Source organism: Egretta garzetta, unplaced genomic scaffold, assembly GCF_000687185.1.
Source record: "Egretta garzetta isolate BGI_Z169 unplaced genomic scaffold, ASM68718v1 scaffold339, whole genome shotgun sequence".
Classification (NCBI taxonomy): domain Eukaryota; kingdom Metazoa; phylum Chordata; class Aves; order Pelecaniformes; family Ardeidae; genus Egretta; species Egretta garzetta.
The window spans coordinates 1,984,354-2,010,853 of NW_009260800.1; the positions used below are offsets into that span (position 1 = coordinate 1,984,354).

A 26,500-nucleotide genomic window follows, 5' to 3' on the forward strand; every position below is an offset into this window, starting at 1 on the left:
AGAAAGATCTGGTACACTCATTGGACTTAATAACACAGATCTGGGGAATTTAGAAGGGAGGGGGGTGGGGTAAGGGTAAAAGCATTATGTTTATTTGTAGCAGCTCTGTTGTATCATTTTCTGTTGCAGTGCATTAGTGCAGTGTTAAATAAAATCTGCTTATTTAAAATCCTTTTAAATAGTTTGCCTGCTGATACAATCTGCTAAAGTAGTTATCCTTGCGGCAGATTTCAGTTAACCTTGTCGCAGATATTAAGCCTGAAGCTACACAGACTTTTAGGGACCTTGATTATAGAGCAAAACCTAATGGTGTCATTATAAAACCACAGCTGGACAAGCTTCTGGAGTCCTTGTCCTTTGATCAGATTTGGGTAACACAGCAAGCCAGGAGAAAACTCACGCTAACCCTGCTGGAATTGTCGAGCTCTCAGGTTGCTTGAGTACCACAACACAAATTATAAAGTGAGAGTGATTGGTACCTCCCAATCTTCTGTATGTACCAACGCAAACAGGAGCAAATAGCTTTTCCAGAGCTAACAGCTGTAGAACAGGGAGAGTTCTTTTTTCTCCTTTCCCTTCTGGACGTATGGGAAATAGTTTTGCTCTGAGCTCTGTTTTTTTAAACAAAGAGAAGAAAAGCATTGATTTCTAGGTTTGTCTAAATTCCATTACAAGAATTAAAACCACTACAAAATTTAAAACTCCCAGATTATTTTGTCCTGTGATCTTACTTCAAAATTAGTTGTCAGAATTAGACATACATAGTCTTCTAGTTCTTTATTTTCTCCTTCACAGATATCTAGATTGGTCATCAGACTTAAAGATGCTGAGATCTCTTCAAAAGACAGTGTGTACTGAGGAGGACAGATTTAAATCAAGGGTTCATTGAGATCAATTATTAGTAAAATTTAAATACAGCATTTTTTTTTTTTTCCTTTCTGCAAGCAGCAGCATTTACTGTCTACGCATTATCGTCTTGGAGGTGTTCTGCACTGTCATGTGGACTTGCTGGTCTTCTCCAAGACATCTGCAGTTAGATAGCAACAAATTCTTATTTTTCTGCTTTCTGAGATCAGTTTGTCATAACGTTGGGCAAACATGCCCAATCCGGTGCCTCTTGTCTACCTTCCTTTGGGGTTTCTGAAGGGCATAATCTGTTTCTCTGCATTTTATATTGCATCAGTGAGGGCTGCATATAGAGCCCTATCAAGTAATATAGTTTCTCTTTGTGAGCAGTTGTCACGTAGTGACCACTGTTTGCTATCGAACATTGAGAGGTCTCCTTAGATTTCAAAGAACTAGAATATGCTTTCTTGGCCATGTTGTGCTTATAGCCTGAAATAGTTTTCATGGGATTTTCTTTTCAGCAGTATGCCTGGTAATTGTGGTTTGCCTGCAGCTAGTAAGGCAAAATGGTGGGTTCTGTTCTGGTTTTAATTTTGCTGATAAAACAGATGCATGAGCTTATAGTTTAAGTCAAGATTTCATCAATCACGCTTTTGTTAAGTGCTTTAGAAAGGTTCAGAAACTGTGCAAGGTTTTATGTTCAACTTATAAATCATATGTTTATAGATAAAGAAAAGCATCTTCGCTTTTCTGGGAGGATTTTTTTTTTTTGCCAGGATCATTTTGAAATGCTTGGTAAATGATTTATGCTTAGTTTCAGGTAATGCTGGACTGACGTAAATAAAGATATGACACCTTTTGCACAAATGGACTAAGGCCAAACCTGCTGCTTCTGTTTGAACCTCTTGATGTTCATTCATAAAGATATACCTCAATTAGCTCTAACTCAATAGGCTTGGAAAGAGGGGCAGCCTTCTTGATATTGCAAGCTGCATAATGAAGCTTTTCTCTGAGATTTTCTTTATGCCCTGGAAAACACGCTTGTATTTCTCCTTCCTCATTTAGGACCATTTGGTCCCCTGAACTGCCAAACACTTGATGTATATTTAATTTAAGATAGATATTTTCTTCCAATGCTGCTATAACAAATTGTGTTTGTTTATCAGCTAATCAGATAATTATTCTGACTGAGCAGTACATACGTTCCTGTTTGGCTTGCACTAGACACAGACCTTTCTAGCTATACCTGATATGTCCCAACCTTCCTTTAACACTAGTGGAATATTACTAAATGGTGACAATGTACAGGCGGGTGACACCACAGTAATATTTCTGGAGGGTTCCCAGCCGGGGGTTTCGTTTTCCTTGGTTTTACTAAATGCATGGCCATGAGGGTGTTGAATCATTAACCACTACTCAAATATTTCCAGCATTTTATTTATTGAAAAAACAGACAAATTTATGAAAAGGGGACTCTTTGATGTTTCAGAATTGTTATTTCAATAAATCTGAGCAACTTCATTACAACTTGCATTTCTGAAGTGCTTCATTAATTAATATCTTTTTCTGTTACTGTAAGTAACCTTCCTGAGTATTTTTCGTCTTTCACAAGTCTTGTCTTGTGGGTCAACAATGCAAGCCTGAGTGTTACAAGGCCATAAGGTAGTTGGATATAAGTTTGATTTTAAAAATATTTAAGGTTTCTATGATTGGAGGAGGATTCCTGTATTTTCAAAATCTGTTTCCCTATCCTTCTAAGTTATGTGAAAACATATACAAGACATAAATCATGCCACAAAAAGCATGAGAGGCATTCTAGGATACTTCCTTTCCTGTTGAATCACTGCCAGAAATCTAACATAGGTTTCTACACTGATTGCCTAAATTGTTTACATAAAACTTAATAGCCTTCTAGTCAGTACTGAACTCCATCATGCTTTCCACTAGTCTTCCACGAAATATTGTATTTTTATGACAATCTATTTCTGATTGAAGCATTTTACGTAAATTGTAGTTGGGCTTTGCAAGCTGCTGGGGGTTTTCTCTTTTTTCTTTCTTTCTTTTCCATGGTTTTCATTGTATAAATAGAGTGACACATTAAAGTGACGTGTTACCAGGAAATTAACTGGTGCATGGGAAAAAATATTTAGGTGAACATAAAACTAAATGTGTAAGAAGAACATCAGATTAGTGCGCTTTAAGTAAGGCTTAGACTCATGGTCTTAAGATGAATGAAAGGTGGATGATAAACATTGTTATTGTTTCTGTGATGGCTGCTTTGGATATACCATGTTCCTTTATTACAGAGGCACATTTAAGTCACAGTTACAGTGTGCATATCTTGATTTCTTTTTCTGCTTGTCTGGGTATGTTTATGGCTCTGTGTAAATAAGCATCTGGATTTCTAATTTAAGAATGGTGCTGTTCAATCATTTTGGTGAGGAGTGGTGCTGCACAAGATCTGCATGTGAAAAAGAATAAGTGATCAGGTGGGAAAGAGTGAATTTTTATGCTGGTTATAATATACTGCCTGTCTTCAGTACTGTATCTGTAATATATCATTAGCAATTCCTAATTCTAATTTGTGGTTTAATCGATTCAGTCACTAAGTCTCTATGTTCTTTCTGTGAGCATACATGGTTTCCATCAACAGAGGTGCACAAATATATAAAATTCTAAACAAATATCTTGGGGAAGACTTACAATATTTTTATTTTAATTTTTTTTCTAGCTGATGTAAATTAGAGTTGGAATCGGTGCTGAATAGATAGTAGGGGCAGCTAAAACATCTCTGCCAACAGTTGAAAACTTTCTTGTTAGGACAGTGGGTGAAGCTTTGCATCGTCTTTGTTAGTCAGTAGAAAAGGTTGTTCAGATGTGTCTGGAGAATCTGGCTTATTAAAAGCTTCTGGGTCCTCACTGCTCACCTTTCCAGGATCATTGGGTGAGTTCATACAAAGGATGCATAAATGGTGAAAATTTCCAGTCTATTCTAGGAGAAAAGTAGAAAATGAAGGAAATTATCAATAGTGGAAAGTAACCCATGTTGGTACCATATGTCAATAGGTTCCTTTTGAAAGTTTAATTTCGTACTGACTTCAACTTTGGAGCTATTTATGATCACTTAATTTTTAATATTGTTAGTTTTTCTTTTTCTGATAAAGGAACAATAATTTAATCCAATTGACAAGAATGTTCACATATTCTCATGAGCTGGTGTGCTAGCCTTTTAATCAGCTCAAGGGTAAGAATGCTCTCCTACATATCAAAATAATTGTGGTGCCTTTTGCTATTGTTAAAAGTTAGGCTAAAAGTGTTTCCTTTTCAACTTATTTGTTGAGATATGGCTCTTGGGATTTAATACCATTGTTGCAATGTCACATAACAATTCTTAAGCTGTTAAATTGTACTGGGAATTAAAATACGTGCATAACTGAAGTCTTTTTCCTAAGTTTACAGGCAGATAAAAAGTACATAGAAAGCTAGTCAAGGAAAACTCAAAATAAAGTGAGGTACACTAAAGAAATCAAAATATTAAATAAATGTTACCAGAAAAAGAGAGGTACAAGACTTAGCTTGACGATGAAAAGACGTTGCATGGCAGAGGTTGAGGCAGAAAAAACAAATGGTAGTTAGAACTAGAACTTAATTTAAAATATTTGCACATGGGACAAAAGAAAATCCAGGGAACTAAATAGGCTAAGTTCAAAACAGTTGAGAGAAATTACAAGACAACTTCTTCCACCAAAGAGCCTGTCTCTAGTGTTGCCTCTTTTGGAGGTACATAAATCAACATTGTAGTGCTCCAGCCAGAGAACCAAAAAATACTAAAGCAACTAGACTAAAATAGTTCCTTGTTCCTACTCCTTATCACCAGGTAACACAGTGCTGCTTAGAGGTAGAACTGCCATGGGGGAAAGCCATAGGCTCTGCAAAATTTGTGGCCTTCCTGTGCTATCATATAAATTGCGGTCACAACAGGTATTAGTTTACAGGCTTCAGCAGAGAAGCTGAGGACATGAATGGGTATAGAGATTAGTCCACTCCTCCAGGAGATCCAGCTAGAGGTCATGTTAACTATGAAGCATAAGGAAGTTTCAGTTGCAAGTTCTGTGTTCTCTTCCTAAGTCAGGTAGAGGACTTCAGTTTACTCCGGCGCCTTCTGAAAGCACTGCCATTTAACATCTGCCTCTTACAGTCATGTCCCTGAGTATCACAAGAAAATTCAGAGATGACACCAATACTGTAACAAAAAGCAGGTACATTCCCAACAATGACTACTAACGTATACTGTATCTTGCTTTTCTGCAAGAAAGAAAAAGTAGTGATTATAAAATCTAAACAGTCTAGCTGGAAGAAAAAAAAAAAAAAAAGAATTGTGGAGCAGCGGGACTGAAAAATATACCATGTTCTACATACATGAGATTGGAGGGGGGAGAGGGTTGGGGTGAAGTATGAAAGCCTCTTAAGGGTTTGCCACTTGTGAATTATGCATCTCACTCTCACTAGTAGGCGTAAATGCATAATTCTAATCTGTTCTTATTACTTATTTATAACATGCAGCAGAATGTAAATTCTGTGCCTCCTTTGTAGGAGCTTAACATGCCAGTTAAGTTATGCAGGTATTTCAGGGAGCCTACATAGACAACTTTCTTGGCATAGCACCCTGTTGCCAATTAAAGGGCATAAACTTCAAACAATAAATTAAACTAGTTCTCTCCCTCCCCCCTCCCAAATTACAGGAGGAATATAGACAGGATGTAAGAAATAAGGGAGAGGATCAACAGATAATAAGAAGAGCATTCATCTTGAAATAAACTACTCTGCATTATTATTATTTATGATAGTTACTGTTATTAATAAAGTACATGTGGGAAAGAGAAAAAGCCTGCAACAACCTCTGAATTTATGAGACTGGGGACAGATGCGTGCTCTTTCTTTTATATCGCTGGCACTGATCGATTTGTATTTTTCCCTGATGATGGTTTATGCCATTATAACTGTTTGGTGGCTCTTTACTATTGAGTTATGGTTGCAAAGCACTTCACAAACGAGAATAAGCCTCTGAACATTATATCCTAATCTGCACATCCTATAGATACGCCATAATACAGAGCAGCTGACTGCACCACCTGTGATCTGTGTACCCACAAACATGATTTATTCTGGTAATCCCAGTTTAATGCATCACATCAGATTGTGGTAGTTATGCTATCTGATGACATTACTGACACTACATGACATAACTGGGTAGTGCAACATGTCAAGCTGAAAAAAATTTTTGGCTTTTCATGTTTTGGGGAATTTTTGTGAGTGTGTTTTGAAAATAAATATAAAGCAAGTAAACTCAAAAAATAAAGGGGGGGGGGGGAAAGAAATCCCAGTAATTTTCCCCAACCACATGTTGACCATATTAATGACTAAAAAGCTGGGACTGATTGTTCTGGTAAGGACAGGAGAGCAAGTAGAAGTACAGTATATTTTACCATGCTGCTAATTCTGTGGCCAGCTGAAAACTAGCTCAGTTTTGTAGTCTTGCAACAGATTTAACTTGCTATAAATTGTCTTGTTTAGGAAGGGTGCTCAGAAGCTGAGTCCTCCCACTATCCTTGTTCTAGCACTACAGTAATGTTTTAGCAAACCCCTTTATTCTCTGACTATAATTCAGATATACAGAGCTGTTCTGGTCCTGGGAAGGTGATAGTATCTCTTCTACAGAAACTCTTAAATCACATGATGCCTTGCCTGGATGGTGAGAGTTGTTCTCTAATCATCTTGTGTGCCTGGTACTATACAAAATGGTAGAACATGTTACCCATAATGGCTGTAAAATGCATATGAAGCTAGATAAACCTCATAACCTTTAAACCGCTAATCTGTAACCTCTAGTCGATAGCAGTTCAAACAGCCTTTGCCATATTTTTCTTGTTTAGATTCCAATTTCTAGTTCGGTGTGCTCTTTCAAGTTTCTGCTTGCTTGATGGTATTTTTGTTGTTGTTGAATACTTTGTTGATTAAGACAATTGTTTTGGGGTTAAAATGGTATTTTGCAATTTAGTATGCATATGCAATTTTAATAAGTAAAAATCTACTAGTAAAATTGTTTACTTTTTGTCAAAGAAAATATTTCTTTTGGAAATCAATTTATTTATTCCCAGTCCTTTTTTTCTTTGCTTAGGCAGGGAAATTTAAAAAATAAAATAAAATATAGTACAGATGCAGAGAGAGAAGTATAGAAATCTTGCAGGACCCAGTTCTATGGATTTGCAAATTACAGGGATGCTTATAAAAATAATTTTAAGAACATGATGTTGATATTTAATGTCTCTCCCCCAGAATTTGGTTTATAAAGATAAACCCAAATCTTCTTGTCAGCAGTAGATGTTCCATGATTTTGGGTGGGGTGAGTTTCTCTGAAAATTCCACTTTCTAAATTTATTGGATGTTCTTTTTTCCCCCTGTATTATTGAAAGGGAGTTCATGGGAACATAGGGTCCTAATTGCTTTTTGATGTAGCACTTACTATCTTATATACCAGTATGGTGTGTCATCATCTTTGTCTCCTTTTCTGAGGTTGTTTGTTCAGCCTCTCTTCCTAAGAGAGTGTTTGTAAGCCTGTACTTTCTCACTGCCATTTTCCAGACAGACTTTATTTCTGCACTCTGTAATATATGCTATTTCAGATGAGACTGCACTATTGATTTATATAAAATGGATAGTAATAGTTGCTGTATTACTTACCATATATTCTTATGTAACTTAACATCTTACTGGCTTCTCTTACCACAGCTGTACATTCATATGTGTTCTTCATTGGGTTATAAAAATGGCAGTCAGGCACTCCTCTTGACCTGATATAATTAACTCGGCACCGAATGTAAGGTGGATCTGAATTTTGTTTCTCCTACTACAGCAAGATCAGAATTACTTGGCAATACAGGATATACTTCTGTTAGTGAGCCAAGGGGTTCTCGGTCATACTAATGTCAATCCAGAGTAGTTCCAGTTTTATAGCAGCAGGTATCCGAGATTCACATTTGCAACGTAGTTGCCCAGTGCAAATATATTTTCTGGTTGTGAACATAAAGCTGAAGTAATACAGAGGTAAAATGTTCAAACCACTTTTTTTTTTTCCTTTTTCGCTTTTTTGGGCTCGACATTGACTGAGAGATCATGGTTCTTATGATGTATGCTAACTCCCGTCTATTTAAGCTGATAGCAATACAGTGACTGGATTGGAAGCATTCATGAATGGAAATTTTCATTTAAATCTTAAAATAGGGCTGCGTCGTGCCATATGATGTGCAAAGACATGAAAAAGAGAGAAATAAAACTAAGATAGTGATATTGGTATGACCACAATGGCTTCTCTTCATGTGCCTGGTAAAAAGGAATGTCCTCTGTCCTCTTTCTGCTTTCTGCTGCTCTGACCTTCAAACTCACATTATTTGTCCAGCTGTTATAATTGAAGTAAACTGGGGGAGCAATGCATGGTTTTAATTCTAGTAAACAAAGATGTAACTTGGAAGTTCATTAGGTTCATTTGATGCTGAATGTTTGCACTGACTGGCTATGTGTTGTTTTGGCAGCAAGAGAAGCCTTTAAAAAAACCTCACAAAATGCCTCTATTTTTCTGACAGTGGACTAATGATGATGGGCCAGGGGAACACCTTAGGGATGTTAGGGGAAGAAGGGTTCCAAGGAGCTTCACGGATGCACTGTGATTCTTCTGTAGTCAATGACATGAGAAGTCTTTAGTCTCACACAAGGAATCAGGTAGATTAACTGGTGGTAAAGTATTAAGAGAAGTTTAAACATCCTTCTCCAATGTTTTTCCCTTCAACTTATTCTAAACAGTGTGGGGTGTGGCACTCCACATGATTTGAGTTTCTTCAGCTAAGCACTTGCAGGATTTCAAGCTAGTGTGTCCAAACTGGAGAGCAAGAAGAGCCTGGAAAATGTACCCGTAGTAGCTATGTCAGGGACATGGCTTTAAAATAAGACTGGTATCCTTGTATTCCAACTTTTCCAATGGGAAAGGAATAATATGCATGTTGACTTAAAAAGATGTGCACCTTGCTAGTGTAAGATTAAAACTCTAATAGTTTTAAACAAACAAACAAAACAAAAACAAAAACAAAAGCCAAGGAAAAATGAAACACAGCAATCAGGAATGGATGCTAATGTGGCCTTGTGAATTGGCCAGGATGAAACAACATTTGAGAGATAGGTTTGTGCTCAAAGAAGTACAAGAGTTTGGGCTGATAAATGGCAGAAAGGTTTTCTGTGCAACAGTTAAGGGTTGTAAAAGCATAACCAAGAGATGCTGTTACTAAATGTGAAAACAAATAGACTTTATCTTTGCTGTTGAAACATAATTATATTTAAAAGCATTAAAGTACTTTGGAGCTACCACTTTTCCAAAAGTGGAACTGTAATTCTACCATGTGCGTGTAATAACTTCATTAACTGTTTGCAAACTGAAATGATTAAAGATCCTTTTGTTTCACATCTGTGCCAAAGGGTTTTTCTTCATGAATATAACTTTTTTACACAGTCCCAATGAGACTCAGTTCTTGGTGCTCCCATGTGATACATGGTTTTGTGCTATGCTCTTCAATTCCCTGGATAGGTCATGGAAGTTGTACTTTTCCTAAATGCTTCTGAAACATATGAATCTCAAATGGAATGAGGATTTAGTCCTTTATGAGTAATTTGGAAAACCAGCAATATTTACTGCTGAGCAAATAGCTTCTAAAACACATCAGCATTTGTTGGCCAGCTAGAAGCAAAGTTGTTTTGTCCATATGCCATTGTGTCAAAGTCTTCGCTGGTTAGAGAGCAGAACAACACCTTATGGTGCTTCCTGAAAATAATTATTTGTGAGCCTGTTTATTTGTCTCTCTTTATTTCTTGCCCTTGTTTTTAGTGGCTTCACAAAATTCTTTTAGTTCGCACTGTGGAACATTCTTAATTATTAATTAATATCCGTCAGAATTTGCTGCTACCTTGGAAGATAGCTGGGTTTTTTCAATTAATGGGCCAGTTCGACATGTGAAAGGCTATTAATTGTTAGTTTTATACACTTAAGTACACGAGCATGCTGCTTGATTGAGTTGCCTGAAGTGGGCAAGTGGTGTCATTTGTGACGCCATGTTTTTTCTGGAATATTTTCAAGGGAGTGATGAGTATGGCATGGTGTTCACAGGAGGTCTGGGAAAAAAATGCAGCATTAGTACAATACCTTCCCAGAGAACGTTGTACAATAGTGATGGTTCTTTGAGAGTCAATATAATAGTGTTTGGTGCTTTATAGATACAGGAGGCAGGATATACTGTACTAAAAGTTATGTGTGAGAATTTGCTTGCTTTCAGAAAATGGTGGAAAATATGATCTCAGCACATACTTTATGAATTTGATTTTTTTTTTTTTTTTGTAGAGCATAAAATCAGATGGGAATGTTGTTGGATTTGGTGATGCAGATTTATGGTCCCAAAGAGTTTACCTTCTAATTAAATATTAAGTTACTGTGAGTTAATTTAACAAACTATGAGAAAGAAGAAGAGAGAACAGAATAAGGATGTGAGTAATGAGCTGAAGTACTCGTACAGTCTACCTACATAAACAACGCAGTGATTGGAATTCTTTGGAAGTTTTTCATCTTCATACTCTCTCAGCAGGTTTTCTTTGTTGTGCTGCTAACAATCCCTTGCTACAGTGCTGCTGTATTATTTTCCTTTGAATATAGCAATGGGATAGCTATTGTCTCAATTATTTTTCTTAGAGAAACTATGTAGGGTTCCTTACACTAGTCATGTTTCAACTGAATGCTCACCAAGAAAGGACATTGCCACTTCTGGTCATTATATTAGCTGCCTGAAACCAACCAGGGAGAATGGAAACAGGGTGGAAGATGGGAGGAAAGAAGAGTATGTAACTCTCTTGCAGTAAACCTGAATACAGAATGCTGCATGTTACAGACAAATTAAAACATTGTAGACATTACTGCTGAGTTATTTTTGAACTGTGATGTACTCTGACATCTTGATGGTAAAGCTCATGTTTTGAGTCAAGTTCTTAAATCTCTAATTTGGGGATTCTTTTTTTTTTTTCTTTCTACTAACTATGTTTTTCTTCCCTATCTTAGTAACTTCTCTCCTATTCCATGCTAAAAGTAGCACTGTAGTGTTGCATATTATCTTTCAATGACTACCCATTAAATTTGATCAAAGCAAAGTGAGTGTTCTTATTGACCATGCAAACAGGGTCATTCTTTATTGTTTCTGTCTCGTGCATTGATTGTGCTATCAGGACTTATGCTGGTGGTTATTAGAAACTGGATATATACCAACTGCTATAGTTAGATTTACCATGATATTTAAGATAGTTGCCTTGGTTAGTGTGGGAAGTTCCACATATGCCGCATATATAATAAATGTAGTGGTATGCAAATGTCGATTTTAATGATAGCCACTGCAGTTAGCAATTCTCTTGCTGACATATGAGTTAAAAGAATTTAGTTTGTTTGTATTGCCTCTGAGGTCAAAGAGATGAAAGGCAGGTTGATGTCTTCTTTCCTTGCCCTTATTCTCCCTCCCACCTGCCACCTTCTCTGGGGAAGGTAAGTAATGGTTTTAAAAGAGATATGTGGCATTTTATTTTAGTTTCCTTCTTTTGTTCTGTTCTTGATGTGAGGAATGCAGGATTATTTTTCTGGCTACCTGCTTAATAGGATGACAGAAGGGAATCTTGTACCCCCAAGAAAGTCTCAGGTTTTTTCTTTGCCCATTGGTGCTCTTTGCCCTTCTGAGTCCAGAAATGAGTACGAGACCAAATCCTGAATTTAGGTTTTTCTCAGTAAACCTCTATAATGTTTAAGTTTATCTTTGTTTTGCTAAGGAATAAGGGATTTAAGAGAGTAGTTATTGTAAAATTGCAATAAGAAGCATTTGGTATTTTAAAGTTACACAGGGGACTGGAATTGTGGAACATGCAGGAATATAATGTGATCAAGCAAATGTGCAAGAAAAAGATTTCAGGTTTTGCTGTGAGTTAAAAAGAAAATATTTGTCTGCTTATTGGGTTCATTTTGTAAATTGAGATCAATGAAATTCTTCCAGCAACAGCATGAAATCAATTGTAAAATAACATATAATTCATGCCCTATATTGTAAATTATAGTTTGTTTGACATTAATCACTGAGTTTTCCACTCACTGGGATGCATTTTCTTGTAACACATTGCTGGATAATGCTTGTGGATCCATTTCTAATGTGTTTGAGAGCGATCTGTTTTTCATGCCCACAATTGCCTACATTTGATCTTATGCAAATCATGCAATCAAGCAAATGGAAAACGAGGCGTTGTTGCTAGAGGACCTTGACAAACAGTGGCTTTGTAGTTTTTTAAGAACCTCCTCATTCAGATTCATGTTTGTATCTGTAGTTGTTTGAATCCATTGATCCATTATGAAACACTTTGAACTTTAAATAGGAAAATATCTGCCAAATCAGATTGTGAGAAATAATTGCATCAATTATGATGTAATATGATTTTTATTGTTCAGTTTGTCAGTTTCTGGTTCTATCCTTTTAGAAATACTACCTACACTGTATTTGTAGGTTCATCCAAACCTTGATGAAGTCTATGGAGAGATTTTCATTGACTGCAAAGCTCCTGCTTTGAGTGGCATTCCTAAGTCTCTAATTTCTGTACTTTCTTCTCCTGCTCCCACTAACGTCATTTTTTCTTTTTAGCCTTTATCCCACCAAAATCGTTCAGATTCCATCGACACTTTGTATTCAGCATTTATTAGTCAAAATACATTGGCATTATTAAATCAAGATGGGGAATAAAGGTTTCCTTTGATCCTGGTAACATGTTGCTTTTTTCCATATTTTATCATTCTACTTTTTTTTTTTTTAATCTCTCCTTCCCTTCCCCTCTCAGTATGCTTATCAGTTGATCCTAAAGGATCTTGCTGATTATATGTCCCGTGTTTCCATCCCTTGTTATTCCTGTTCTTTCAAACTTTACATTTTTCTCTGTCTTGTTTTTTTGCTTTTTCCACTCCAGGCACTGAGACGCACATAGTAACTTATACTCACTTGTTTTTTTCAGGAAGGGAAATAAAACATTTTTCCATCCTCCATTATCTTCATCCTTGGCAAAGTTCCTCCCTCTTCAAAGTTAACTAGGTATTTCCAGAAACCCTTATGCATGCAAGTAATCTCATCAGCTACCATGTGCATCAAATCGGGGTTTCAGTACAAGCTAACTTGTTAAAAAAAGCAGTTCCTTGATGAGGAATTTTCCTTAAAGGAGAGAAAAATATCCCTCCCTGCTTCCCATCCCAAATCTGTGTACGAGAAAAACAGTGATCCACCATAAACAAATGGAAAAGGAGAAATCCACTTTTTCTTTTTCTATCCTCCCTTCCCTTGTGTTATATTCACTCTGCGAAGTGAAGCCAAACAATACATTTTCAACTTGGAGGGAAGAATGTGTATTCACTGCTTACAAGGATATGAATTAAATAGGTGCCCTGGATTGCTTTCAGCTGTTCATTTTAGGATTGCTAAAAGTAAAATCCTTCTGGTCACTTGTTTGCCCACCCAGAAGAAGGAGTATCTGATTCTTGTCTCACAGACTTCCATCTCCATCTGTACGTTTTGAGGTTTCTCTGATGGCAGCTGCAAGGAACAAGGGATCCAGGAAGGTGGACGCTAATAAGGGCAATGCAGTCGGTGCAGTGTGTACGAGTTTACTTTCTCTGCTCGCTGAGCCAGCTTGAGCACCTGCTCTGGAGTGTGCTTTCCCCCTCTCACCCACATAAGCACTGCTTAACCCTGGTAGAATCAGCCCCATTATGTTGATTAAACATGTCACTGTGTTACAGGCATTCACTTGATGATTTTTTTTTTTTAGTTACAGCATTTTTTTTTTAACTCACAATTTGCCATGTGCTCCATAAAACAATACCACTGAGTGATACTCTGTTTTCAGTAAAAATGCACGAGTTCATTCTTTCCTCACACAGAGTGGAGTAAATCAGAAGGAATTCCATTGCAGCAGGGACTGGAGACATCATATGAGGGGAAAACTAATGAGAAAGAAGTTGGGTCTACAACATTTTTTCTTTAGCGATGTCTTTGTCATCCGGTTGCAATTTTTGAATTTGTGCTCACAAATATTTTTGTGCAAAATGATAGTTTGATACTGTTTGGCTCTGAAAACACTAGCATTATTTGTTATGTCTTGCAAAAATGTAGAACTTCTCTGGCGTCCTAAAAATGTGTATCTATAACATACACATTTTACTTGTATACCTTACACAGTTGCCAAAACCTGAATTGTAAATTCCTTCTTAAAGGATTTGCTCATTAAAATCTGTGATTTGTATTTTAATAAAAAAATGAAGACGATTAGAAAATTATGTCTGCGTTACTTTCCTAGTATAATTTTTCTGACAAACATTCCTTTATTAGTATAGGGAAGAATATATGAAGCTAAAGACCTTTTAGAATATTTATGCAGCAAAGATGCTACATTTTATTCACCATTTTCTGCAGGAATTGAAACTCAAGATAGCTTCATAATAACCATTTAACCATTGTTTTTCTATAGCATTAGGTTGTCTTTACTGAAATACATTTTACAAATATTTGGTGTTCATGCAGCTGAAGACAAACAGGCAAAGAGAGAACAGACCAGTATGAGTGGTGGCAACAATGAGCTGCCTTTGTGTTCATGCTTATAGTGAAATCTGCATGGAACGAATCATTGTATGTATTGATGCTTGACATTCATGTATCATACAGCACACTTTAAAAAAAAAAAAATATATAATCTGGCTGTGTTAATGAACCCGTACTTGTTTTTCCATTCATTTGATTTGATTTAATCATCTTAAAGGTATTCATTTGCCACTGTAGCAAATTGGTATAGTATGTAACACCTAAGAGGCTAACATCTTTGTTTTGTTTGGGTGGTGTACGTTCTAGTACAAATGTACTGTACAATGGGGTCATCTCAACCAAAGCGCACTCCATAGATATATCAGTAGTCCAAATATGCAGTTATTTTCTATTAAACAACCAGCACCTATTCACTCCTCTGGGACAAATCTGAAACATTTAAGAGATATAGGTCCCTCTTCCTGTTGATTTTCTGAATTCACTACCCTCTGAAAATTACAGAAAAACAAGGTAAAATTAATATACAAAGTAAATTCATATTCCTTTTTTGCCCTAGATTTAGCAGTTTTCACGCCACACCAGTTTCTGCTCACTGCATGCACGCTTGCTGGCTGTACAAACAGTTCCCAGGTCACCTTGTTTACAGCACAGCTGCCACCATCTCATGTAGATGCCCCAGTCCTGACGGTTTTGGATTCTAGAACGATATATGTACAGTAAGTAAGGATTTCTTCTTTCCTGACAACACAATAGTGATCAGTTTATTCAAGAATTCCAGTGAGTTCAATCAGGGGAAGGGTTTGTGACATAAAATTAAATTTATTATGATTAAATGCATAGAAGTGATTAGTTTAGTGGTTCTGTGAACCTTCTGATTATCACTTGCCAACTTAATTTCCATTTTGTCTTTACGCAATCAGTATAACCTACATATGGGCATAGCCTCTGCAAACTTCAGTGCAGGAAATGTTCTGGTTATATGCCCATTTTGTAGCCCCTGCTTTGTGTGTTATTGTAATCATTATCTATTGAGTACAAATATTGCATTAGAGCTATGCCTTAGCTTTATTTTTATGGTTGCAAAACTATGTTTTCAAATTCTTAAAATAAACCCCACGAAGTGCCCTAAACTAAGCCTTAGTTTTTTCACAACAGTCTGAATCTTTGCTGGTCTTAATCATATCATTTTTTTATTTGCAGATGGAAAGAACCAGTAGAAGTAAATGGAATCCTAGATCGCTATATCATTTATATTGCCAACAATGAGCAGAATTTTACAAAGTGGAATGTAATCTATAACAGCACAGAACTTTTTCTGGGTTTTACTATTCAGGAGCTTTTCCCAGGCACTGAATACCTCATAAAACTAGCTGTAAGTTTTAAAGATGTGTAGTAGAGGTGTAAAATGGTGAAAATGATTCTGATTTTGTTAACATCTTAAACACTTAATGGTTCATGTGTCCACTTTGTTTAACCTCTTCTTTCTGAAACTAAGGTGGGTGAGCCATCCTGAACAGCACTAGGTGTTTTGTTTCAAAACAGGCCCTCAAAAATGTGTATTTGATTTAAATAGAGATTTTCTTCAAGGATAAGTTAGATGATAATTAATAGAGAATTGAACAGAAATATATGAAAGACTTAAAAACTGTCTCCTGCCCCCAACTTACAAGAAAATGTTGAATATATTTGAAAATGTTACTCTTTCATATTTTGTGCAATGATAATTTGCTCTTTTTTTCATAAAATCTGTATGTAGAAGGAAATAGCAGAGAGGAAAAGAGTGCAGGGTAAAGTAGCAACTTGTTTACTGGAAACATTTTAAAAGACTTTGGTGTTTTCATGGCATTTCTTTACCATTGGTTTTATTTTGTGATGAAATAAAGTAGCTTCAGCTCACTAACGAAACTAAAAATATGTGCATAAAAGCATGGGATTGACCCTTGTTTTAAGCACACTGTTCATTTTATAACAATACCTATATAAGGATATTTGCTTTGATAAATGCCATAGGAAAATATTCTGCTCTTGATTATGAATAAATTTACATTTATGTAGACTGGGTATGCATTCATTTTTTCTTAACATGCTCTTGAATGTTCTAAATATTATACCACAAAAAAAACCTACCTTCAGGTAATGATAAGGATTTGACTTGAACTTGAAAAAGCAAGGATATTCAGTCTAATTAAAGCCTAGATTCACGTTGAAATTAATTCATTTTTTCCTAGACATTTCAGCATAGTAAATTTTATAGCATATAACGTACCTCCATGTCCGACACTAAGGCAGTAATCCTACAAGCATTTAGTGCCTTTATAAGCAAGTAGGACAACCAAAAGAATTTGTGCTGTCCTTCACTGCACCACAGCTCTTCTCTGCTCCTGCCCAGCTCCTGTGCATGGGGGGCACGAGGAGAGAGGATCAGGGGAGAATCTACAGCTAGGATCTGGAGAGCCACTGGGGCCAACTGCTTCTTTTGGTGTCTCTGCCTTGGGATATGGTTAAAACAAAGAAGTGGTGTGTGTTGCTTCATTAACATGTACAGCTTTTCTAGAAGTTACTGAATACATTTTTAGCAATCTTTGATCTTTATTTCTCATTTCTTTGGTGGTTTTTTTAATTTTTATTTTTGCATTACCAAGAAAGTAAGAAAAGATCTTTTCTTCTGGGGATTAAGATAACCAGATTTACCTAGGTAAAATTCAATGGTCTGTGATAGGCAGGTTAGAAGATCTAAATGTCCTTGCAGCTTTGAAAAAGGGAAGTCTAAAAGTGCATTAAATGCTCAGTATCTTTGAGGTGATGTCTTTCTTAAAACATTTGAATCCATTATATTTAGAACTTGTCAGACTAGTCTGAGAAGAATGTAATATTAGAGATTTATCAGTTATGAAGCTTAAACATGGCCAAAAGTCATACTTGATGAAAAAAACAACCCTCCCTCCAAAAAACCAAACCAAAACCCAACTAAATCAGACAGACACACCTGGAAAGAAATCAAAATATTTAGTGTTTCACATATAATTTTATCTAATTTCAATAAAACTTTTAAAGTAAAAACAACAATAGCATACCTTCAGCACTGGAAACCTAATTAAATGCTTCCTGGTTTTTTTTGGTTAGAATTTTGGTTAGATTTTCTATCAGCTAGAACCTTTTTTCTTCCTTGTTTCATAGGTGATATTAATATTAATTTTGTTTTGTATCATGCAAACACTGGTTTTGGTTTATCTGGGAAATTGGAAGTTGAATTATCAGAAGTTGCAGCTTTGCACACAGGAATGAGGATCGTCAGCAGCAGAACTTTCAGCATCTCAGAGGCTGCTGGCTTTTGCTTTTGTATGACAAGGTTCATATAAGTGCATGAAATAAAGTTAACAAAATATTTATCTTTGTATGCCGTTACCAATTTTCACAATTGATTACTATTGTTTAATATGTAGCAGTTGTAATCGTAAATGAGTGCAACAGCTTTTATAAGCAAATCTGATGCTTCTTTCCAAAAATCAGCTGGGAAGTCTTAAGGTCACGTCTCCGTGGATTAGCGCAAAGGAAGTTGTTTTTGCTCTGTTCATGCTCTAAACTGCAAGGGTGTGAGCCAGTTCAATCTGAAAACAAATGAAAAGCTGAAAGGCTGCATTTAGTAGCTGGGGTAGCACACCCAATTATATGACTTGAGTGCTTTTGTGATTTAGCTGTTAAGCTAATGTCTCCTCAGGGCTGTGTTGTGTGGGTACGCTAGCTCAGGTGCTAGCTGGAGGATCACTGTGTGGTTTGTATGTGTCCCTTGGCTCTCTAGTCACTTTGGTATTTTTGCAAATTTTACCTCAAACCTGTTTCTCAGTGAAGTTCAGAAAGGCATAGCAGGGCTCAATCTGGATGTAGGATTTCATGGCTTTGAGCATCACTGGATGTGATTGCCAGAGTCCCAGCAATGTCCGGTCCATTTAGATGCGCTAATCTAAAAATGCCACTATTTAAAATGCTTTCTTTTACTGATTTTCATTAGAAGAATCAGAAACTTCATACCCCAGCAAACTTGAGAGATACAAGAAATAAATGAACAGGAAGGCTGTGGTTACTTATCCCTTGAATGAAAAAAACCCTCCACTGCTGAGGAACTTGTTTAGCAAGACAGTAAGGAATGTATGAGGAAGAGGTCTTCCAGAGTTGGTCTCTTTGGCTTCTTCATGAAGCCAGTAGAAGTGAAATCATTTGAAGAATAGTTTGCCTTTGCTGGAAGGATGATGTTCTTAAATATTTTCCTTATCGAACAGTTATCTGAGCATCCGTCTAAGCTGAATTTTTTTTTCTTTTTCTTTAAAACACTATCATGTTTAAAGTAAAAGCCATTTTTGGATGTTCCTAAAACTGAAGTTGCATTCTTTCATCTTTATTTGATAGCCTAGACTGAACACAGGGAGTCATTCTATAGTTGTATTGGGTTTATAATTTCCAGTGAAATCAAAGCAATCTTGGTGTATAAAGTAGCCTCATTTACAAACAGTTCTTATTTTTACCCATGGGGCTAGTATACACTTTTAGAGTGGGGTAGGAAATACGTTGACTGCTCTCTGATTTGAAACACACTGGGAAATGGGAAATTGAAGCTAATCCTTTCAAATAAAATATACTAGATTGAGAGAAACATTTTAATCCTGGGGATCTGGACAGCAAGGTTATTTTTCCTTTGTGTGCTGATGATCCAGAGTGGGCTACTTACCCATATAGTACAGTACATGGGCAACTCCTAAAAGCACAGGTGATCTTATAAGTTTTAATTGAGTACGTCTGAATCTGGATCTTTATTGAATTCAGGTTTTGATTTATTTTATTGCTAAACAATGACATTAAACAATAAACTAAACCAAAAATCTTTAAATCCAGTACAGATTTTATATATTCTTGCATATATTCTTTAACTAAGAACTCCTGTCTCTTGTCATTGATCTTAGTGGAAGTAATTGGAAAACCAGCACACATAAGGACCATAGCTGTGTAGTCTTATGTTTGCGCATGTAAGACTTTAAAAGCCTGTTTTATGGGACGATATGCACATTTTCTTGCACATTGTATTGTTTCATAATCAAGCAAAAAGGTAAAAATCGTGTAATCAGTCTTTTCTCTGATAACTGAAATACAAATGATTTGACTTTGTTATCCATAAACATGTTATAACAACTGTTACATATTGATTTATAATAGAGCGATTTTTCAGTATTTTAATTGCATCTGCACACCACTCTGTGCTGTCATGAAGTGCAGGACTGTCTGAATGGCATTTTTTTCTCAATGACTATTCATCGAGATGATTGTTGCAAGTGTGTTGCAAGTTGATCAGTTTATTCTGTGTCTGGAACTTATGAGAGCTTTTCAGTGAATTCCAGAAGAGTTTTGCTCTGCAAATTATATATATTTTACTATAATGTTCTTTAACTGCGGCTGCAAAAGCAGTGGAAATCTAACTGTGATTATGGCTCACAGTCAAATGCAAAATGCTGCAAGTCAAACATTATACTAATGTTTTAGCTGTATTATAGCTAAACTCTAAGTATTATGAGTAGCACATCTTGTTATTTAAGAAAAGAGGTAAACAAATATATGCTAAGAAAATAATCTTCTATGTAAAACACAGACTAAGTTTAGATATGTAAAAATTATAAAACTGTACAAAAAAATCATTGCTACAATTATTGGTATTACACTGAAATATGTTTATTTGGTTTTATTCATATTTTAAGGCTTGTACCGGGGGGGGATGTTCAATAAGCGAAGCTAGCACAGCTATAACAGATGAGAGTACACCAGAAGGTGTTCCAGCTCCAAAAGCCCAGTCATATTCATCTGACTCCTTTAACATCTCATGGACTAAGCCTGAGTATCCGAATGGTAAGTGAACTCTTTTAGCCTCAAGTTAAAAAGATGATTAGTAAAGGTAAATTAATATTCTAAATGGCAGCTTATATGTGGTGCTTAATTTTTAATGATCATTTTAGCACATAAAATACCTGAGATAGTATCGTTGTCTGCAGCTAGGAGATTGTGGTTTTCAGCCTATCGTACAGTTTCAGTGGCTCAAAAGTGCTCCCTTTTGATAGTTCTTGTGTACTGCATCTCATTGTTTAATGTTTTCCAGGACAACTGAGCTGAGGAACAGGCATTCGTGGAGAATATCAGTCTAGGGGGTTCATTTCACCCTCCAATAAAACACTAATTTATTTTACATTAATTGATATGTAATAATCATCAGACTTCTGTTCTACATAGTCATCTTGAAGGTGTACATTTTCTGTGGCTGTGGAAGTTAAATAATATACTTCCTTTTGTTTAGAAATGTTTTCCATTGTGAAATATCAATGTATAAAACTTTTGGACAAATTTAACATTTCTATTGGTATTGTACAGTATCATATGGCCTTGGAATTCACCTTGATTTTATTATCATGCTTATAACAGTTTAAATCACAGCAGAAGCTGCTATGCAGAAATCACTGAATTTAAAGCAACAGGAATGTTTTTCTTCATTGACTTATCATATTGATATATATCAATTATTTCTCATAGTGTTTTCACATGAATTTCATTTTTATCTGGCAAGTTTTTCCCCACTTTCAATTGCAGTAGAGCACATCCTACTTGTACAACTTCACTGCAAGGCACTTTAAATGATTCTTCAAAAATTGGTGATTGTAAAGCCTACATATAAGTAATATTCTGCAAGGTCTTATATTACTTTTATAAAGAAATATGAGTATGTTGTCTGCTGTTAAATAATGTATTTAATAATTTATGGTTCTTTGTATGGGAGTCACATCGGAAGGTTTTTGCCTCCTAGCCCCTTAGAAACCCTCTAACCCTGTTTCTAAAATCCCATATGTAGCAAAGGCTTAGAGGAAGTCAAGGAGGAAGGAAAAAGGGTTGGGGTAAGGGATGGGGGGGTGGGGAAGGAAGGAAGGAAGGTAGGACATGTGTGTGGTTTAGTGGCTGAAATGTGAATAATTTTCAATGAAATGGGAATATTTTATGCCTAATAGTTCACACCAGCACCTGATCCTGTTATCCTTGCATTGTGGGAAAAAATCCAAACTGTTTAGAGAGTAGTTTAACTAATCAAATAAATATAAATATATACACATATATATTTATATACTCATATCAACAGTACAGGTTAAAGACCTATAGTTTGATAAATAGATTTCCACAAGCTTCCTTTAAAACAACTAGAAGTTGGGAATACGTGACTGAATTTGCACATTGTATCTTGCTAACACAGCATTTACTATGTACAGCTTGGCTCTCCTTTTAAATACAATAAATAGGTTGTTAGGAAATAACTGAGGGTGTTAGTGCAGTAAGTTTGCAGACAACACCAAGTTGGGTGGGAGTGTTAATCTCCTTGAGGGTAGAAAGGCTCTATAGAGGGATCTGGACAGGCTGGATCAATGGGCCGAGGCCAGCTGTATGGGGTTCAAAAAGGCCAAGTGCTGGGTCCTGCACCTCGGTCACAACAACCCCATGCAACACTACAGGCTTGGGGAAGAGTGGCTGGAAAGATGCCCAGCAGAAAAGGACCTGGGGTTGTTGGTCAACAGCCAGCTGAATATGGGTCAGCAGTGTGCCCAAGTGGCCAAGAAGGCCAGTGGCATCCTGGCTTCTATCAGAAACAGCATGGCCAGCAGGACTAGGGAAGTGATTGCCCCCCTGCACTCAGCACTGGTGAGACCGCACCTTGAATACTGTGTTCACTTTTGGGCCTCTCACTACAAGAAGGACATTGAGGGGCTGGAGCGTGTCCAAAGAAGTGCAACAAAGCTAGTGAAGTGTCTAGAGCACAAGTCTTCTGTGGAGCAGCTGAGGGAAATGAGATTGTTTAGCCTGGAGAAGACAAGGCTGAGGGGAGACCTTATCGCTCTCTACAACTACCTGAAAGGAGGGTGTAGCAAGGTGGGGGTTGGTCTCTTCTCCTAGGTAACAAGTGATAGGATGAGGGGAAATGGCCTCAAGTTGCGCCAGGGGAGGTTTAGGTTGGATATTAGGAAAAATTTCTTCACTGAAAGAGTTGTCAAGCATTGGAACAGGCTGCCCAGGGAAGTGGTTGAGTCGCCATCCCTGGAGGCATTTAAAAGACATGTAGATGTGGTGCTTAGGGACATGGTTTAGTAATGGATTTGGCAGTGTTAGGTTAATGGTTGGACTCGATCTTAAAGGTCCTTTTCAATCTAATTGATTCTATGAAATACAATAAATAGGTTGTTAGGAAAGCTGTGAATCTGAACTGGATGAGCAACAGATGTGTTAAGAATCAGGGGAACTTTATAAAACAAATTATGTTCTTCTGTCCCTTGTCCCTTCATCCATGGAAACTGGAGGTTTCAACAGCCTCAGTGACAACACTGTTCACCTCTATATTGGGGTTTTGAACAATGCATTTAGGTAATTACCAAATTTGCTGTATAACCTACACCTCTGTAATCCCCAATACCCCCTGTGTAGACCTCCTGTGCGTATTTCTTACCTTTAAAAATATTCTCTGGTATTTTCACATCTTCTCACTATTTGAAGCCCATAGGGTATTTTTCTCTTGTTACTGTTATTTTTTGGTGATATGTGGATACCATGCATATTGCTCTTTAGAGGGGTTTGCTTAGGGTCAGAACTGAGGGAAGGGATTCAGCAAAGTCAGCTGCCACTGTCCTGCCTTGCAGGGAAAGGCTGCTGCTTTTCACCTGCAAGCTCTTGCTGAGTGGTTAAGAGTGGAAAATTGCTATCTCATGAGCATTTGGCAGACAGAAGGTCATTAGGGGAGCAGGGGCTTCAGTTTTTCACTATAGTATGCTCACACTTGCACAATGGCCAAGAAGGGATAACCAAATTTTCTCTCATTTCTCTTCTTTCTTCCCACTTTATAGGAGTTTCAAAAAGATCATATAATTAATAACAAATTTTCCCATTCTCCTATTTTTCTTTCCATGTTCCTATGTCTATCCCTTTCCTATTTCATAAAAAGAATTAAAAAAAAAAAACCAAACCAAACGCTCTACAACTTTTCACTGAGCAACTGCTTAATCAGGAAAGCTTGCGTTGTTTAGTGACTTTGTTTTGTTCATTCTCAGCATATCTGTTGGGCTGCCTAGTGGTCACGTCATTTATAATCACTCTCTGTGTCAGTATTTTAAAACTGTGTAGGAGGCTGAAAAATATCATAGTTGAGAAGACTGAAATATGAGAAAGACCAGCAGAAGGAACTTTTCCTTAAATTTTCTTACTTCAGGATTTTACTGCTGTATTCTTGTAGTCAGAAGTTCTAATGTAGCTTTTTTTTTTAACAGAAACTATTTCCCACTTTTGACTTAATTGGTTCAAACTTTGTGAGTTTCAGTCTACTAGATTTAAGGAGGGCTTTTTGAAATTACTGAACTTGGCTTTGTTTCATGTGGAAACCTCAGAATTGCAAAGGATTGAATATCATAAATTGTCATCTCCTTAGTAGATCTCTGGGGCCATTGCCTTATCTCCCTCCTCCTTTCTTCCTGATACTATATGACAGAAGTTACTGTTTATTTCCATGCACTGAGGAAGCTTATTAGCTGATGCTGATGTTGAATGGGAGTGTAGGCTGAGTGGGGTTTGGACAGCATAGACTTTACTATGCTCTCCTGGTATATATGGAGTCTAGCTGGTTGCCACCAACTAGAAAAAGTTAAAGGGGGTTAATATGCTACCCTTGAAGCCAAAGGTGGCAAATAGGATTAAAGACTACTTGGCTTCTTCATAAAGGTGGCGCAATAGGGGGAGTCAAGCTTTGAGATAAGGGACCATCTAGACATCAAAGGCTAATGTTATCCAAACATGGATATTGAATTTCTGGGCTCCATTTTTCATTGAATTAAAGGCCACTTTACATTATTTTGTGAAAAAATCTGATTTCATAGGAAATAGGGTATGACGCACCTAATTCTTTGTTGAAAGTTGCTTCAGAAATGTCATTTATCTACCAGGTGTAGAAAAAAGACATGTAGAAGATGATATGCTGAATATATTTGTAATATGCATATTTTCCTTCATCTTATTTTCAAACCAACAATAAAATGGTTGATGGGAAATGGGCCAGTTACACTTTACAGCAGAACCCTCCTCTATGTCTATCACATACATGTCACATATGTAGATAGTGTAATATAAGCAATACTGAGCATTTAGTTGAGGGCAAGATATGAAGAGGCTTGTGGCATCAGATATTCTGTTTTGAACCTTCACTATTCTAGTGGCCTTAGTAAGGAACCACATATTCTGCAGAACATATCCATTAGTCTTACTATATAGTTTAAGGTCTGCTCTTTCAAAATCCATTCACACAAAAAAGTGACCTTATGTCTTTCCACTATTGAAAATTTTCCTTAGATGGTCACTTCTCAGAAACTTCACTCTACTTGTGTACATGTCATAGATAAAATCAGGTCTTGATCTGGACTGTATCTTCCAAAGCTATATAGAATTTCTATGGGAAACATCAGGTATAGTAAAAACTGATTTATAAAATTATTCAGTGAACTAATCCAGTACTTGTTCCTGCAAATCCTTGTGCTTGTGAGAGACGACTTGTGTTTGTAGTCAGTGAAATTGATGTAGGTAAAAGTATGTTTGCTTAAGATTTGACCTCTAGATTGTACCTTAAGTGTAAAGTGCTTGTAGCACTTTGGATTCAAAACCTCTTTTCATCTTTAATGTCTGGAATATCATTGACAGATTATATGGCCTTACGCAGGGATGGGAGAGGAAGAAGAAAAAGGGAAGAGCTTTCTTCAGTTTAACCTTAATTTGCATTGTTGGATTTCTTTCAAAAGTGAAACGTAATTGTAGTATAGTCAATAGAGATTTTGCCTTCAGTGAAACCAAGGTTTAATCTAGCTACCTAGACTTAATAATTATGAAGAAACTGCATCTTTTTTCATGGTGACCATGTGTCCCTCACAAAGCCTTGTAAATCACAAAAATGTGCTGTACTCTTCAATATTTGATGGGTGGTAAACTTCAGAAATATCTAGCAAGTCTTGAGAAGTACGTAAACTTTGGGCTGACTTTGAACTTTTTCTCAGAATGCTTTGTAAACATATGCTGGTGAAATAGAGAGGCTATGTTATTTATCCCTGGCCAAAACGAATTATTGTCTAATTTAGAAAAATGGCTTCACATCTCAAAGTCAGGCTACGAGCCCTTTTGCTCTGAAGTATTCTTTTTTTTTCTTTCATTTCATTCTGTAATTTTCTCTATCAGAGTCATATAAAGCAAAGGCAGAAGTAAAATCAAGAGATAATCAATCAGCTTATTAGAGATGGTTGTTCTCTGATGGTCTCTGACTAACAAAAGCTCTCAGTGTTTACCAGCAAGCTGCTCCTTAAGTGTGTAGATGCTGCATAGTGCTGTGGTATTAGGAACACTTTAAAATAATGGTCCAGTTAATTAATACTGAGTTATGGTGGGGATCCCATAGAGGTACATATGACACCCACATTAATATCAAGCGATCTCGTTATGATTCATGCTGTACCATAAATATCAGAGGAATTAATAATGGTTTGCCCATTAGTTTAAAGGGTTAGTGCTGCTGGTATAGTTACTTAAAATACTTCAGTGGTTTTTTCGTTCCCCTGTGAAATACATCCTTAATGCCAGCGTTCATGTTTTTCCTCTGAGATAAATATAATATTTTTTAATATCTATGTAATTTGTTTATTTAATGTAGGGCAAAATCAACCATTAATGCACTTGCTTTACAAGCAACTAGACATGGAACCCCCAAGGGATTTTTACTTTAGGAAGCCTGTCAAATGTGGTAGGATTGATAGCATGAGATTTACCAGGACTTCCTCCCATACACACGTCTCTACTGTCTGACTTGAGTTTAGGCTCTTCCTTTTCTAGAAAAGAAAAGAATCAAGGAGTCTGTGAGTCACTTC

General features: G+C 36.6%; 1 protein-coding gene across 1 annotated transcript in view; it reads left to right on the forward strand.

Moving 5' to 3' along the window:
- The window catches only part of USH2A (usherin), a 407,979-nt gene that overhangs the window by 192,794 nt on the left and 188,685 nt on the right, over positions 1–26,500 (forward strand). Inside the window, 3 exon segments of the mRNA XM_009646839.1 lie at positions 15,100–15,259; positions 15,744–15,915; positions 20,285–20,432. Of these exon segments, the coding sequence (XP_009645134.1) occupies positions 15,100–15,259; positions 15,744–15,915; positions 20,285–20,432 (480 nt within the window).